Source organism: Formica exsecta, unplaced genomic scaffold (genome assembly GCF_003651465.1).
Source record: "Formica exsecta isolate Colony F162 unplaced genomic scaffold, ASM365146v1 scaffold2374, whole genome shotgun sequence".
Lineage (NCBI taxonomy): Eukaryota > Metazoa > Arthropoda > Insecta > Hymenoptera > Formicidae > Formica > Formica exsecta.
In genome coordinates, this window is record NW_021849654.1 from 68,234 (window position 1) to 84,907 (window position 16,674).

Here is a 16,674-nt window from a genome sequence, read left to right on the forward strand (position 1 = left end):
ACGGGGTGTCCGGTAAAGATTGTGCCAACGCTCGTGAGCGGATAGAGCACAGTAAACTGAACAGAAAAGTCCTGTAACATTTTTTTTTTTTTTATAACGCTTAATAAAGGAGTTATTATTGAGTAAAGTCTGGTCAATCAGCGCCAACTTTTAGCCGGACGCACGTCGGTGAGCCGTCCGCCTGGTAGTGTGCGCCGCCGTAGCGACGGAGTGCTCACGCACACTACCAGGCGCGCGGCTAAAGGTCGGCGCTGATTGACAGACTTTACTCAATAATGACTCCTTTATTAAGCGTTATAGAAAAAAATGTTACAGGACTTTTCTGTTCAGTTTACTGTGCTCTATCCGCTCACGAGCGTTGGCACAATCTTTACCGGACACCCTGTATATGAACGAGAAAAAAAAACAAATATTGACAACATATTATGTTTAAATGAGAAACTAATTGAATTACAATGCATCATATTATAATAAAAATGGGAAAAGGATTAAAGGATTAAACAGGAGGTATTTGAGTTTGTGAATATATTTAAAAAGATATGAATGTGTTGGGAAAAATTGATAAAGTTTTTAATTTCAACATACAAAATTAATATTATCTAGTAGTTTATTTTTGAGAAATCACGGAAACTGAAGGTGTAGACGAGATGTTATCTTGGTATTAGCAGAAGTCCAAAAAATTATGTTAATAAGTTTATTATGAACAAAAGAGAGTATTAATTTATTAAATTACATATACATATATCTCACAAAATAATAAAAATTTCCTCAAAAATGTATATATAAAATATTAGCAAAATATTTTGAAAATTTAGCAAAAAGTCTTTGTACTAAATTTTGTAATTTCAAATAGATTGTAAATCCTTCTCCCATTTTCATATATTTAACGACAAATGATCTTTATTAATTACAATATTAGATATATTTTACCATTATTTCTAATTATATATAGATTTGGTAAAAGGTAACTTGAAATAATATTATTCTTATTCATAACATGTAAAGAGAGAGAAATTTGTTCATGAATACAATCACAAAATGATAATTGTAAAAAATAAAGTAAGAGGCTCTGATATAAATATTTAATTAGGGAGCGAACTAATTAAGAGCCAAGCGCTGTAAGTGGTGCACAATATTTTCTATCTTGTCAGAATTTTTTATTTTATGTTTCAGTCCTAATTTCGGACCGAAACATATGAAGCGACATCCTTTCAGCAAAGGAATTTAAATTAGGTTGTGCATGCATTTGTCTATGACCCCAGTGACCCCAGCTGAAATTAGGACCGAAACGTACAAAATAAAAAATTTCGATAAGGTAAAAGACATTGCGAACCGCTTACAGCGCTCAGCTCTTAATTAAGCCACTCCTTTTTGTCATTGAATGATAATTGTAATTTTTTATATATAATATATTATATAGTGTTGTGTAATGAAGTGTCATATTATCTCAACCTTAATATGCGTATTATGCATAATAATTTAAAAAATTATTAGTTCGTCTATTATAACATAAAAAAATACAATTAGATATCATTTTTTGTTCTCCTAAAGTATTGTGAAATATGCATATAAAGCATAACAGGTTTACTCAAAAGCTATAAAAATATTAGTATAAAATGTAAACCTGATTACAAAGTGTGTTAAAAAGAGTCCACCGTACATCTCCAACTGCACCAAAAATATATTTAAAGAAAATTTTATAGAATCTTTTGATATTTTTACTTTTCGGTAGATGATATCACTTCGAATTTAATATTATGTTTATTCAATTGCTCGATCATAGAAGTTTTACCAAATGCAGCACCAGGTGTAAGTACTCCTCCGCTGTAAAGATATAATTGATAAGAATAAAATCAAAATTCAATGCATTAAATTATAATAGAATGGACAGTTATGTCATATTGATAACTGATAAGTAACTTACTTGTCAGGTATTTTATCAGCTTCCTTAAGAATTGTAATTGCCGATAAGATCAATGCAATGCTAGTTATTTCATATCCATTAATACCGCTAACTTTTGTAATTACTTTCTTATTAGGTGGATCTGTGTGCTTATCTGTAGGTTCAGCCGATTTTTCAGTCCATCCAAGGGCTTTAAATGTTATAGAAAAGCGCGCTTGTTCGTGCGTTTCCCGTTTCGGGCTTTCGTGGCTTACAAAACCGTATGAAAATAGAGCCGGATACTGCAAACATTACATTTGATTACTTTGTCTTGCTTTCACTTATAAAACGTAATTTTTTAAATATATTATACACATTATACTTGTATAACTACAAATACTTTCATACATACTTTCAGAAGTAAATTACGACCGAATGCTGTACGGGTCATGAGGGCGAAAATCATACCAGCAATAGCAATCATCATGAAAGAAAAGAGAGATCTAACAGTGAAAAGCATATATTAATACAAAAAATACTTTTCAATATTTGCGACATTTCTATTAATACAATACTAACTGAAATGTGATGTAAGTTTGCACTTGTACAGGTCTCTCTTTGTATTTATCGTACATGAATCGTTGTGTACGCAAAGCGACACTACGATCGGCACCCATAAATAGAGTTGACCATCCTTCAGAAACATCACTTCTATGTAGTATCCTGCAATAAAGAAAAATTGCAAATATTAAAATATATAAGAATTGCAAAAATTGAAATATTTAAAAATAACGAAATAATCGTGGTTTTCGTCTTTATTTTTACTTCAAATATCCTTATAAGAGATAATGTTGCTTATTATCATAATGAAACTTTTACTGCACTACTTATCTTCGTCTACATGATATGTTTCATTAACATGAAACATCATTAAAAAAAAACAAAAAAACACATACATACTCTTTTATAATAACATATATTCTTACATATAATTTTTAATCATGTGAAACATATATAAAATCGACTCATAAAATTATATATGATGAAATTATATATATGAAATATTTGAAAAACAAGATACATACTTTGATTTCAGTTTTGGTGTGAATTTGGGTAATTTAGTAGGATATAATTTTGTACGCAGTGCTCGTAATTCGTTCATATGAGCCATGCCATATACTGCAGACTCCCAAGTTCCATAATTCAGAAGAGAACCTTTCACATTTCCAGTTGTCCAAAGTTTTAGATATGTTTCAATAGTATTGATTTCTCCTCCAAATGTTTGCTGTGTAAAAATGATTCCTAAGTCGGCAGGAATACTATCAAAGCCACAAGCACTCACTATATAAATACCAGCTTCTTGCGCTGCTTTGTTATATTCCAATTGCATTTTTTCCATATACTGTAAAATATTGAAAATATCAACATATAACTGAATACTCATTATAATATTCGTTGTAAAGGTATGTATATTTTATCACCTGGGGTTCGCCACTGACATCAACATGATGAGTACGAGTAGCAATACAAGCTTTAATAATTGGTTCTCCATAAAATCTATATGGACCACAGCAATTAATAATTATTTTTGCTTGTTTCGTCATTTTTGTAAGAGATTCTTCATCCTTTATATCAGCCACGATAATAGGTATATCGTCTGAAAAGTAAATGTGCAATATATAATAATAATACCATTAATAATATGGAAAATGGTCTAGATGCTCTATCGCATCTTGAAATAAATAAATTAAAATCTTAAATTCTAAGTCTTAAATTAAAAACATAATAAATTTAATTTTACCAATATCTGAGGCAAATTCCTTAATGACAGCTTCCAAAGCTTCCTTCCTACGACCAGCAACACCAAACCTTAGCTTGTTCTCCTTGCAGAGATGTACTGCATCTTTCACTACATATTTTCCAGTATATCCAGTAGCACCAAATATTACTATATCCAAACGGTCGTCCGCCATTTTTTTAGTAATCTATAGCAAAACAATATTTATTATTAATTTGACAAGAGATTTTTTTATTTTTAGGCATATGAAAAATAAATATATCCGGCGCGAATATGATTAAACCGGAAAGATCGAACCCGAATCTTTCTAGGCGACCACACTATTACCAAGGCATTTAAATTCTATTCAATGATGTTCTTTCGCTTATCTACATATACATAATGACAATATGCCTACATATTAATGAGAAAATTTCACAGAAAAAATTTAGAAAAATTTAAGAAATAAGATTTAAGATTAATATTTATAGAAGAAATATCTAATATGTTTTAAAATTATATTATTAAGAGACACAAAAAAGGTGAGAAAAAAAAGAAAAAAAGAAATAGTTTAATATAATGTTAACATTGAAAAATTCTAGATTAATACTAAATACATTAAAAGTAAAGAAATAGAGATATTGTTAAAAATTATAATAAAATTTTTATAAACATTTTAAGATACTTATAAATGCAATATACTATAAATCCAACCTACGACCATATTTTATATAATTAATAATAACGTTATTGGCGATTTTATAAGTTCTAATTAATCACTATTTGAATTTTACTCGGATGATTATGCAGTTTTATAATTCAATTTGTACATTCATTCAACATCATTTATTTGTATAGCCGGCAATCCGGATTACGTCATACGTGACATATAAAAAAAAGGAGATAAATCTTAAAAATTATTGCGTACTCATTAAACTTATGTGCACGAAGTACAATACCTTGATTAGACCGAATTAACTGTGAATCTTCTTCCCCAAAAAAGTAAAGTTGCGTCGCACAAAGTAATAGCTGAATGCGTACGTGTCCTGCAACGCACATCGATAAACGTCGGCTATCGACTACCACTGATAGACACAAGTAAAAACTGGCATACTCATTGTATCAACGATATCATTGGCCAAACTACTGAAAGCGGTACACTGGAGAGGGACACGCCTATTTAGACATGTATATATGCATTTAATTACCGCTAGCTGCCGCTATTGCGAATACATATTAGTGTTGACTTTAACATAAATTTAAATTAAATTTAATATTTATATTAATGCATCATGCAAATTGTATAAATTGTAAAACTAATACAAAAATTATAGAATTCAAAATTATATCGAAGAAATAATCAATAAACTTTAGTTTTTTAAGGCTGTAAAAGACAAAATTATAATAAACAATATATTTAATGAATATTCACTTCGTTAATAAATATCGGAGATTATGCGATTAAAATTGATATAATATATCGTATCACTTCAATCATTTTTTTAAATCGGAAAACTTTGTGATATAAACTAAAGACAAAATCAATTACTGATTTATCTGTCACGCTTTCATCCTATAATTGGTTCACATTTTTAAATTATATAGCGATTTATAAAGTTTTAATTTTTTATCGCGTTGTAAATAATAATACTGGTTCTCTTGTACAAGAATACAAATGATGCTCATCATTATACCATGAAAAATTTTTCTGCAGATATATTTTCAGAAACGCTGAATAATCTACAATAGATAAAATACGTTGTTATAATCGCTTTACATGTATCTTAATATGCACGACTTTAAACTATTTCACTATATATATCATTTATATTTATTTTAATCTTTGAATATTTACAATGTATCTTTCTCCTTGCTTTGTAATCGACATCATCACCACTGTTTCTCATATAATCGGCCACTAATGTAATAAATTATGAATAGCTCATTATTTTATTGGAACATTATTTCGCAAATGAAAATCTATAGAATACCAAATCTCCATTACCATTCGATTAATAGCATTATCCTGTCTCTGAACGTGATTATTTAATTTAAGACATAAAATATGAGAATTAGCGTTCTTCTTTAATATGAATCAGTATAATCGCGAATATATTTTGCTTATTAAATACATGTCATTATTTACACAAATGCACACGAAAATTGCAGTTTGACGAGCATAAAATAATCTATAAAATAAATCATTTTATATATGCTAATAGACACAGTATTCAGCATATAATCTCGATAATCTTGAATTATACAGGATAACATACATTTTCAATTACGAAAAATCTACAATGTTATACACGCGCGCGCGCACATATACACATACACTTACATACACATACATTGTTCTTTTATTCTCATAAAAACTATAATTGCGATAAGAGCCCGACTTTTAACTGTTTGTTTTTTTATAAATATAAAACTTCAAAAGTTATACAGAAATTATCAGTTGTTCTTTATTAATTGGAGCAAATATGATTAATTAATCCTATAATTGTTTCTTTGAAATCTATCGAAACTTTTCGAGCTGAAAAATATTAATATTCTATACACAAAAGATTTCCGGTTATAGATAATATAAAACCTATTATATGTGTATACGATTTTTTTTTCTTTTTTTGACTAACGCAAGATTGAGTTATAAATGTCCTCATATCCTACTAAATAAAGAAAGCGTAATGTTATAATAAGTGATTCAATAGTTTGATACAAACAGAATATAATTATCGGTCTTATGCTAATATTTACAATATGTCACATTGGTTTTATAGCTTTATGTTAAAAGCTATTGTATTATAAAATAATGAACGTAAAAATAGTATTCTTGTCTATTTCTATTCTCTTTGAATCACAAATGTCAGAAGACTATGGAAAAAAAGTGTGGCCTGAATTGTATTTATTTTGATTTGCATGTAGATTAATTTCGATGAATATTAAATAATACAAATTGTCCCCCTGCTATCGATATTTGGTTATCAAGGAAAATAGATTGATATACATATATTGCCCGATTAAATTGAGCAATTTCATACAATTGTATTTCTTTGGAATACATATTCATTTAATACATATTCAATCTATTTTATAAAAAATTTATGAAGATGATTAATAAAACAATTTGTATAATTTCAGACATTGTGCGCTACACTATATCCATTTATATTTAATTGTTAACATCATATATATGCAAATAAAAAAATACAATTTAGACTGCACTTTTTTCCATAGTTTTCTGACATTTCTGACTGATTCAAGAATGGAAACATACAAGAATATTATTTTTGCGTTTATTATTTTATGATACACTAGTTTTTAACATATATCTACAAAATCAACGTGTGTGACATATATTATAAATATTAACATAAGACCGATAATTATATTCCACTTGTATCAAACTATTGAATCATACTTAAAGTGGCATTATACTTTCTTTATTTAGTAAGATATGAGAAGATTTACATCTCAATCTTGCGTTAGTCAAAAAAAGAAATGAAAATCGTGTGCACTAAATATAATTTAATAGTTTGAATATGAACGGAATATAACCAACAGTATTACGTTAATATTTTCATTATGTCTCATTGGTTTCATAGATTTAGGTTGAAAAACTGTTGTATCATAAAATAACGAATGCAAAAATAATATTCTTGTCTATTTCTATTGTTCTTCTTAAATCATAAATGTCACAAGACTATGGAAAAAAAGTGCGACCTGAATTGTATTTCTGTTTTGATTTATATATAGATTAATTTCGGTGAATACTAAATAAATGTACGAATAGTCCCCCTGCTGCCGATATTTCGTTATCATGCAAAATAGATTGACATATATTGCTTCATCGAATCGAACAGTTTCGTACAATTGTATTTTTTTGGAATACATATTCATTTAATACATATTCAATCTTTTTTTTAGAAAATTTATGATGGTGATTAATAAAACAATTTGTACAATTTCATAGATATTGTGTGTGTGCGTTACACCATGTCCATTTATATTTGTTAACAGTTAAATGTTTGATAATATCAGAATAGAATCAGAATTCATAATGATGACGATAGGTGAAATGATTTATTATGGGATTTGAATCCTCGCGATCATGTGCGCGAGCTATATATACCTAAACTGAATTTTACGTACATATTTATGTACATAATTAAAATATCGAAAATGCAAAATATATGCGCAGAGCGCGGAAGCAGTTTATTTATTATACATAACAAAAAATACTCCGGCAGAAATACGATCCAATTGACGCCATCAATGCTTCGGAGCGTTTAGAATACGTTCCGTTTAGTATTCTAGAATATTCTATAGCAACCAATGCGCTACAGCATCAAGATTTTCAATATATATACATATATATGGTTCATGTCATAGAAACACCGTGCACACACCGCGCGTTTATCACCATTTCTTACACGTAGAGACGCATATAACCAGCTTTCATTCAAAATCATACATAAAACGGTACCGCTACTGTGTCACAACCGAAGAGAAAAGAAGCACTAGGAGTTGGCATTTGGTGGTGGTGGCCTTCTATCGTAATCTCGCCTATAATCCTTGTTCGACCGCCAATCACCGGAATAACTATCTCCTAGATACCCGCGACCTCTAAAATGACCCGGTGCGATATCCGTTGGAGGATAACCACCGCTGCCGCTGCTACCACCATAACTACCCGGATTGTATCCATAATTCGGCGGTCCCGAGGAATATCGGTAATAATCACTGAAAAGCCATATGTTTAATTTAACGCGAAATAGATTACGAATTAGATTTGTAAATAAAATTGAATAAAGATTGTTATTACTCACCTCCTCTTCTCATTCATGTGCATACCACGATCTCGATCCCTGTCCCTGTCTCTGTGATAACCGCCGGACATTCGGCCATACATATCGAAGCGGTCGCGTTTGTGATCTCCGAATCTGTTGGAAAACAAAATTACAACACAGTTAAGCAATTAATATAAATAGTGATTTCTATTCAACGCCACAACCTTGATGCTCTATCTTTGTATTAAAGACAAATTAAATGAAGCAAGTTAAACTAAATGTGGAGATGTAAATTCACATACATATACTTATGTCTTTTGATATCACGAGATATATATCTATGTATGTAAAATAAAATACGATCTTACCCGTACCTGCCGTCTCTCATGTCTCTTCCATCTCTGGATAACCAATGATCGTCCTCCCTGCTGCCACTATAATGCCCCATATTGTATCCTCCACTATCTCTCCTGATTCTGTCGTCCTTTCCTCCGCTTATCCTATCCATACCCCTGTCATTGTGTCCTCTGTCTCTATCTCTGTCACGCTCCCTATCCCTTTTCATATCTTTATGCTTCGACTCTTTTTGCTCTTTATGTCGTGATGTTTCTGCACTGTTAGTGGTACTTGATGTGGAATTTGGTGTTGATGTTATAGGAGTAATCGTAATAGCACCAATAGTAACTGTGGATGTGCTGGTGATACTGCTACTGACAGCAGAAATATTCTGTTTCTTACTTTGTATACTGCTATTTGAGTTCTCCTCGGTATCATCAATTTTACGTTTCGTTATTCTGCTGTCCTTGTTAGCGCTACCGCTGTCTGCCTGTTGTTTATCGTGAGACGACCTTTCATTATGTTTCTGATAAGCGAAACAAAAATTACAATTTAAATTTGTTATCTATATTTTTCTATAAGAAAAACTAAAAAAATTTGATGCAGCACTACCTTCGTAGTATTGGAGACATCCTCTTTTTTATCAGGACTCGAGGTAGTACCGCCATTGCTATCGCCACCTTGCTTCACCAAGTTCTTATACATTCTATAAAGCTTCTTCGCTTTAAAGTTTGTGAACTTTGAAGCAAAATACCAAAGATTACTTTTCCACTCGCTGATTTGTTCAGGGTTTCTATACTCCGTAAGACATGTATTGATATGGTTTCCAATTTGATAGAGGCATCGACGCGCACGAGCAACTCGCTCCTCCTCGCTTAGAGACATATCTGGCGTATCTAGAGCCTTTAATGCTTTCTTCACCGGCCTCATCTTTTCTTTACACTATATGAGAAAATAAAATACGATACTATTATTCCATATAATACATAATACAATTTTCTGTTTTAATTATTTTTCACATGTATTTTATGTCGGTATATACAGACTAGAAGAAAAGTACATAAGTCTGTTAAAAAAATGATATTAACCTCATCAAATATCGGAGGATCCAATTCGCCAATTACATCAACAGCCCTCGGTTCGTTATTCGCAGTAAAATGCATAGGACCTGCAGCTTGTTTATTTTTCTTCGCTTTTTTGTTCTCTTTCTTCTCCTTTTTAATTTTCTTATCCTTTTTCTTGTCGTCAGATAAATCATCAATTTCATCCTTGACCTCTTTCTTTGCAACAATATCTTCTTCTTTCTTAACTCCAGACTGTGGGAAAGTGGTGGGATAGTGAAACATACAGATGGATTATGTAAACTCACAAAATATAAAAAATTAATTTCTCTTTTTGAAAACTTACTTTATCATTTTTGGATTTTGATTTCTTAGTTTCATCACCAGAAGTATCATTATCTTCTACAATTTCTTTAGTGATTGCTGTTTTCATCTCCTTGGGCTTCCTTGGTTTTCTCATTCGTGTCTGAAATAATTGTTTAACTTACATGCGAACGAAAAAAAAAAACAGAATATATTTGAACATATAATTAATAAATAAAATAAATAAAAGTTAAAAAATAGTAAAAAGATAAAAAAGCTTAATTTGTTAAAGTTAAGTGCTTGACAGCTCATATTCTAGCCTGAAGATTCTCATTTAAATATCCTCGTTTAAATATATGTTAATATTTCATAGTTCACACTTTGTATTTTTCAATTATTTAACAAGATATGGGAAGGAATAAATGGATGGAGAAGAGTCTGGGTATTACCTCGTATTCGGTTTCTAATTGTAGGAGAAAGATATAATCCTGTTGAAAAATGAAAGGACAAATAAAAATATACTCGTAATATGCCGTATGCAAAATGACCTTACCACTCCTAACTTAAGATCAATTTGTTTCTTCAAAATCTTCAGAAGATATTCCGCACGTGCGTTCACACGTTTAAGTTGCACTTTACTGCCATTAGGAAAAATCTTATCCCCCAGTTCCAAACTAGCGTCCATTTTTATCGCTTCCCACGAACCCATACCGTGTTGATATATACCCCTTAATAATCTTGAATCATCCTCGGAAGTCCATTCGCAATCAAAGTTTGCTGGTTTCGATCTAAAGCGACAAAAATTTCTTAAAAGTTATTCCGTACTTGATATTTTTACTTATTTAGATCAGTATTTTTTAAATCAAACTCGATACAAAAAAGATAAATATAACTGATATAAATTATAAACTCACTTAATGTCGAGATGCCAATTGGCGCGTTGCTCAGGATCGGATGGCAAAGCTTGTTCCAAAGGTTCGAGTTCTTTAACCGCGGCCGAGAATGACTTCGCGTTCACCATAACACCGCCTATCTTGAAAGTAGGTCCCCGTCCTCTCTTACGGCCGGGCCCCTTGCCTTCTTCTTCGCCAGTTTTATTTTCCTTCGCCGTGTTCTCGAACTCTATTAAGCACATGTCGCATCTAGATTTCAATTGTTCGCCCAAGAAGCGCAATTCCGACATTGGTTTCTCTTGTAAATCAGCATCAGTCGCGATATCATCCAATCGCTTCAAAGGTGCCGGAAACTTCTTATAACTTTTGACGAATCTTCGTATCTGCGATGGAGAATTATTATATTAAAGAGAAACGAGAAATCGAGAAATCGACCAATCTGACATAAAATGAAACTTGCTACAAACCTCAACATCCGTGAAACTCTTAATGTACTCGCGCGGCAAAACTCTCGGTCTACCTCTTTTCTTGGGTCTTTCATCATCACTACCTTCTGCCTCGCTACCCGACTCCTCGCCCTCTTCGCTATCATCCTGTACTTTTTTGCGTTTTCTGCCTCTTCCTAAATATAGCATTCGTTTTTGTTTATATATATTTCACATTTACAAGGAAGAAATTGCAAGTGTTTGTAAAAGTACATACCTTCGCCCTGATTGATTTGTTGAAGTGTTTTTCGACTTCTCGGTGGCAAATAAAGATCCTCCATTTCCTTCGACTTCTCCTCTTCTTCTACTTTTTTTCGAAAGTTTTCCGGAATGATTTCAGCCTAAAAAGAATAAGACAATATTAAGTAAACAATCTTTTTTTTTTCTTAACAAAAATTTGTAATTGCAATATGAACAGTTTATTTATTCAGATATTTAAGATTCAAAAAGAACAAAAAAAAAAAAAAAAAAAAAAAAAAAAAAAAAAAAAAAAAATTAAGAACCGCAGCCGCCGGCACAGTGATGCTTACCCAGTCTTTACTTTCATCATCGTTATCATTCGGCTGATTAATAGGTTCCAAATCCTCCTCAAAAGTAGGTTTAAAACTGGCAACTTTAAAAGCGGATAACAATTCATCGCCAACCGTCGTTGGAGCTTCGTCTCTTGTTTCGGCTCTTCTTAGTATTTCATCGATATCGCACTAATTTTACAGAAATTCATAAATATTTATATTCGAGTTTCTTTAAGATTTTCTCTTAATCTCCACTCTTATGCTAATACAAAATAAAAATGTTGTTATATGTTCTATCTTTTATTTGCTTTCTCATTTTAATATAATTGTGTAATATAAATATGAGTGGTGGGAAAGTAAACCAAGAAAAGAATTCTACTTAGGATAAATTAGCCAATTTGAAATAGAGGAAATCCTAGAAGCTTTTAGAAACAAACTGTATTACAACAAATTACTAAGAAATAAAGTCGTTTGTGCAAAGCACTCCGTGTATATATCTTAAACCGATTTTAAATATATATTAAATGAGTATGTATAAATGTATTCAAAGTTGCACAAATATTATTATATAATATTATAAATATTAATACAATATATCGTGTTGTTTCGAATTAAATAGCTCTACACAACAGACAAAACTATAAAAGACGACAATAAACTCACAGATGGTTCCTCATCTCCGTCTTCTTCATCTTTAAACAGATCCTCCGCGCCGAATTTCAAAATAGCAGTTAAATCTTCTTTGGTAAATGGATTGTTATTGGTCCCTGCGTTCTTCTTATCCAATACTGTCCGTCCGGTTGTATCCATTCGCTGTATCACTAAATGGTCCAAGACCATTTTCTGCTTCGCACGTTCCACAATTTCTTCCTCGACCGATTTTTTGGTAACCAGTCGATAAATATTGACCTATATGCAATGTAAATTAGGTTATAAGATTGAAGTTTCTCGGAAATTTGCATACAAGTGAGCATCGAATTTCAAGACAATCGCGAACGTACCTTATTCTTTTGTCCTATTCGATGTGCTCTAGCCTGGGCCTGCAAATCGTTTTGCGGATTCCAATCGGAATCGAAAATTATCACAGTATCCGCGGTGGCAAGATTAATACCGAGACCGCCAGCTCGCGTCGACAACAGGAAACAAAAATCTTGCGATCCTTCAGCATTAAAGTGATCTAATGCCTGTTTTCTCAGTTCCCCTTTTATACTGCCGTCTAATCTTTGGAATGGGAAATGCCTCTTTTGCAGATATTCACTGAGAATGTCTAACATCTTGACCATTTGGCTGAAGATTAATACTCTGTGTCCCGTATCACGCAATCTCACTAATAATTTATCTAAAAGTACTAGTTTCCCAGAACCACGGATAAGTGTTTGCAAATAATCCTCATTGCTGCTTTTCTCCCTTTCGGCTTCGATCGGTTTTGTAAGGAAAGCATGATTGCAACATTTTTTTAATTCAATCACGATATTCAAAAATGTCGAACTGGATCCTTTCATGCCTTTTCTTAATGCTTCGTAATTTTTAGTCAATATCCATTTATAATATTGTCTCTGCAGAGACGTCATCTCTACCCGTAAAATTTGTTCAACTTTAGCAGGCAGAGATTTTTCAACATCCTTCTTAACTCGACGCAGAATAAATGGCTCCAATTGTTTGTGTAGTTTGGAGTATCCTTTTTGCGCAGCATTGTCATGTTGTTTCTCAAATTCTTCCCATGTGACAAATCTGTATTAAAATGATGCAGTAAACGTAAATATAATAATTAAATAAAAAATAGAAAATCTATATATACTAGATGGCTATGTAGAGAAATTCAAATAAATAGGAACTAACTTGGTAGGCATAATGAAGTGTAATAGAGCCCATAACTCTTTCAAGCTATTCTGTAACGGAGTACCAGTGATCAACAAACGATGATTGGTGTGAAACTCGCTAAGTGCTTTGTATAGAAGAGAATCGTCGTTTTTCAATCGATGAGCTTCATCCACTAGCAGCACTGCCCAATTTAAGGCACCCAACAGTGCTTTGTCTTTAAGTACTATCTCGTACGTCGTAAGTATGACATTGAATTTTAGTCTCTTCGATCCTCGATAGCACCATTCATATTCTCTAATCTGAAAAGAATTTATACAATTTATTTAGAATTTTAACATATCAAGTATATATGTATGTATACAGGGTGTTTCCTAAGTAAGTACACAAATTTGAAGGGGATATTCCTTGGCTTATTTTAAGAAGAAAAGGTCCTATAAACATGTGTCCTAAACTGCTTAATTTTCATGTATGTAATGATATATAATAAATGTATAATGTAATAAAAAAAAATAAAATAAAATAAAATAAAAAAAAACGTAATAATATGTAATAAAAAGTATGTAATGATACCACATTAATACCACGCCTACCAACTTTGAATAAAATATCTTTAAACGTTTTCCATATTTTCGAAATTTTCATTTTCTTTGCACAACTTTGACACCCTGTATTTTGAAAACGAAGCAGTTTAGGACACTTTTCTTCTTAGAATAAGTCAAGGAATATCCCCTTCAAGTTTGTGTACTTAGTTAGGAAACACCATAGATATAGTATATCTAGACCGAGTGTTTGCCTTTATTTAAGGAGTGGGGGTAAAGATGCACGTAGAAAAGGACATACTCTGTTTCGTGCCCCTTGCGTTCTCTCTCGCTCGCACATAGCATAGCGCTCTCTTTCGTCATGCTACGTGCGAGCGAGAGAGAACGCAAGAAGCACGAAACAGAGTATGTCCTTTTCTACGTGCACCTTGGCCCCCACTTCTCAACACTCGGTCTAGATATACTATGTCTATGGGAAACACCCTATATATTGCAAAATAATAAGGAATAACACGTACAACATTACGCGAATTGACATCACCCAAATAAACGACGAAATTCAAATCAGGTGCCCATTGAGTCATCTCTCTTTGCCAGGAAGTCATCGTTGACAGAGGAACTACTAGTAAAAATGGCCCGTGAAGTTGTTGAGTGTGAAAAAGATAATAAAGGAAGCATATTGTTTGGATTGTTTTGCCGAGACCCATCTCATCGGCTAATATAACACTGCAAAAAAATATAATGATTAATCAAAATAAATTGAATATAAATGTAATAATTTCAAATACATTGTTATTATTTATTACAGAAATACTTGTGTACCTGTTTTCCTTGCACCAGGAGTGAATCATCCAGTTAACTCCATCCATTTGATAATCCCTTAATACCAAATCTTTTTCCTTGCCCATATAAGATGGCTGTTCGTTCAATTGATAAAATTTAGGTCTAGATTTAAGAACTTTACAATGTTTGCTTGGTGTTCTTTTGGAATCCTCCCTGTCGCGAAATTCCTTTATCTTCTCTGGCCATTTTTTCACTATCAAAGCTCCATCTTCCCATGTAGCGTCAGCATATGGTAGATTGTCCCATTTACAGAAATAATCAGGATGTTCCGAATCTGGTTTCTTATATTCAGCTAACAAAAAACCATATATGATAATTTATATTTAATATATTATTTAAGATATTCTTTCGAAATACAAATATCTATGTAAGTCAAAATGTTATACCAATAATCCTCTCGACATTATTGTAACTTTTCAGAAGATCATGCTTGAGTTCCAATTGACATTCAAAGTATTCCAATTCCTCTGGTTCCGCGTATTCTCTCATCTGTTCCATTCTGCGTTCACGTTTAATAAAATTGTCTAATTTTTTCAAGCCTTTTACCTAATAAGATTAATAAAAATCTTAATATTAAGAATGATTCTTAAAGTCATAAAAACTTAATAAAGACTAGAAAATATATTAATAATGACCTTTTGTGCTTTTAAGGATTCCTCCGATTCCCACGTATTGTGTATGTGAGACCAGCCTTTCCATTTTATCCAATATTGTACTTCAGTTTCTACATTACTTAGATCCTCTGGATTGGGATCGCCATTTTCTTCGACAGCATAGATTGTCGTCACGTTGCCAGTAACTGCAAATAATTATGTAATATATATATACTTACAATTTTTTAACTAATATCTTGATTAATATCTAAACGCCGTGTCATATATAAAAAACAAACCAACCTCCTTTCTTGCCCACTCTCTGTCCCAAAATTTGTTCAATAGTTTCCGCATTATCAGGTTCGGCTGATGCAGCATTCGATTCATCAACTTCAACCAAATCTTCACTATCAGTACCTTCTTCACTTTCTTCTTTATAACTAACTGCTGTACCAGTCCGTCTAGTGACTTGCCTGATAATTAAGTTTATTATCAAAATTTGTTATATATATTTTTATATACACCTTTTTTTATTTAATTTTTCACATGTACCTTCTATTGTCATCACTATCAAAGGAAGAATTTTCAGAAGATTCAGAGATCCGCTTTTTTCGTACCCTGGCTTTCTCTTTCGCTTTTTGCGCCGCGCGTCTGTTCAGGGACTTGCTAGGAGGCGGCCTCCGATTTTCAATTTCGTCAGATTCGGAATCTGAACTTTCTGAATTCCAGGAATTGTGTGAACTAAAAAGTAGAGTAAATCACACATATGTATAACTGTGCAAATGTTACAACTGATATATTTGTGATTGTAATTGCCACAAATTCATTAAATATATATA

The 16,674-nt window shown here is 31.9% G+C and overlaps 2 protein-coding genes across 4 annotated transcripts in view; both read right to left on the reverse strand.

The window, feature by feature from the left end:
* Positions 1-548: 548 nt before the first annotated feature.
* Positions 549-4,870, reverse strand: LOC115236012 (saccharopine dehydrogenase-like oxidoreductase). The gene is made up of 8 exons (XM_029808195.1): positions 4,619-4,870; positions 3,684-3,867; positions 3,364-3,539; positions 2,968-3,284; positions 2,462-2,605; positions 2,295-2,385; positions 1,925-2,184; positions 549-1,824 (listed from the first exon to the last, which is right to left on the reverse strand). The coding sequence occupies exons 2-8, from the start codon at positions 3,853-3,855 to the stop codon at positions 1,719-1,721; spliced, it is 1,266 nt and encodes a 421-aa protein (XP_029664055.1). The 5' UTR covers positions 3,856-3,867; positions 4,619-4,870; the 3' UTR covers positions 549-1,718.
* Positions 4,871-5,353: 483 nt separating this feature from the next.
* LOC115236011 (chromodomain-helicase-DNA-binding protein 1) overlaps positions 5,354-16,674 on the reverse strand; it is a 22,855-nt gene continuing 11,534 nt past the window's right edge. Inside the window, exons 4-23 of one of the 3 annotated variants that reach the window (XM_029808191.1) lie at positions 16,388-16,576; positions 16,139-16,308; positions 15,878-16,041; positions 15,629-15,788; positions 15,222-15,534; positions 14,918-15,125; positions 13,879-14,159; positions 13,041-13,770; positions 12,703-12,948; positions 12,058-12,228; positions 11,745-11,868; positions 11,510-11,664; positions 11,064-11,425; positions 10,703-10,937; positions 10,193-10,312; positions 9,874-10,101; positions 9,398-9,727; positions 8,818-9,311; positions 8,489-8,602; positions 5,354-8,402 (exon numbers count right to left, since the gene is read on the reverse strand). In XM_029808191.1, coding sequence (XP_029664051.1) covers positions 8,180-8,402; positions 8,489-8,602; positions 8,818-9,311; positions 9,398-9,727; positions 9,874-10,101; positions 10,193-10,312; positions 10,703-10,937; positions 11,064-11,425; positions 11,510-11,664; positions 11,745-11,868; positions 12,058-12,228; positions 12,703-12,948; positions 13,041-13,770; positions 13,879-14,159; positions 14,918-15,125; positions 15,222-15,534; positions 15,629-15,788; positions 15,878-16,041; positions 16,139-16,308; positions 16,388-16,576 — 5,017 coding nt within the window. In that variant the 3' untranslated portion in view covers positions 5,354-8,179. The remainder of the gene's footprint in view (positions 8,403-8,488; positions 8,603-8,817; positions 9,312-9,397; positions 9,728-9,873; positions 10,102-10,192; positions 10,313-10,702; positions 10,938-11,063; positions 11,426-11,509; positions 11,665-11,744; positions 11,869-12,057; positions 12,229-12,702; positions 12,949-13,040; positions 13,771-13,878; positions 14,160-14,917; positions 15,126-15,221; positions 15,535-15,628; positions 15,789-15,877; positions 16,042-16,138; positions 16,309-16,387; positions 16,577-16,674) is intronic. The other 2 variants (XM_029808192.1, XM_029808194.1) reach the window with 2 other exon arrangements.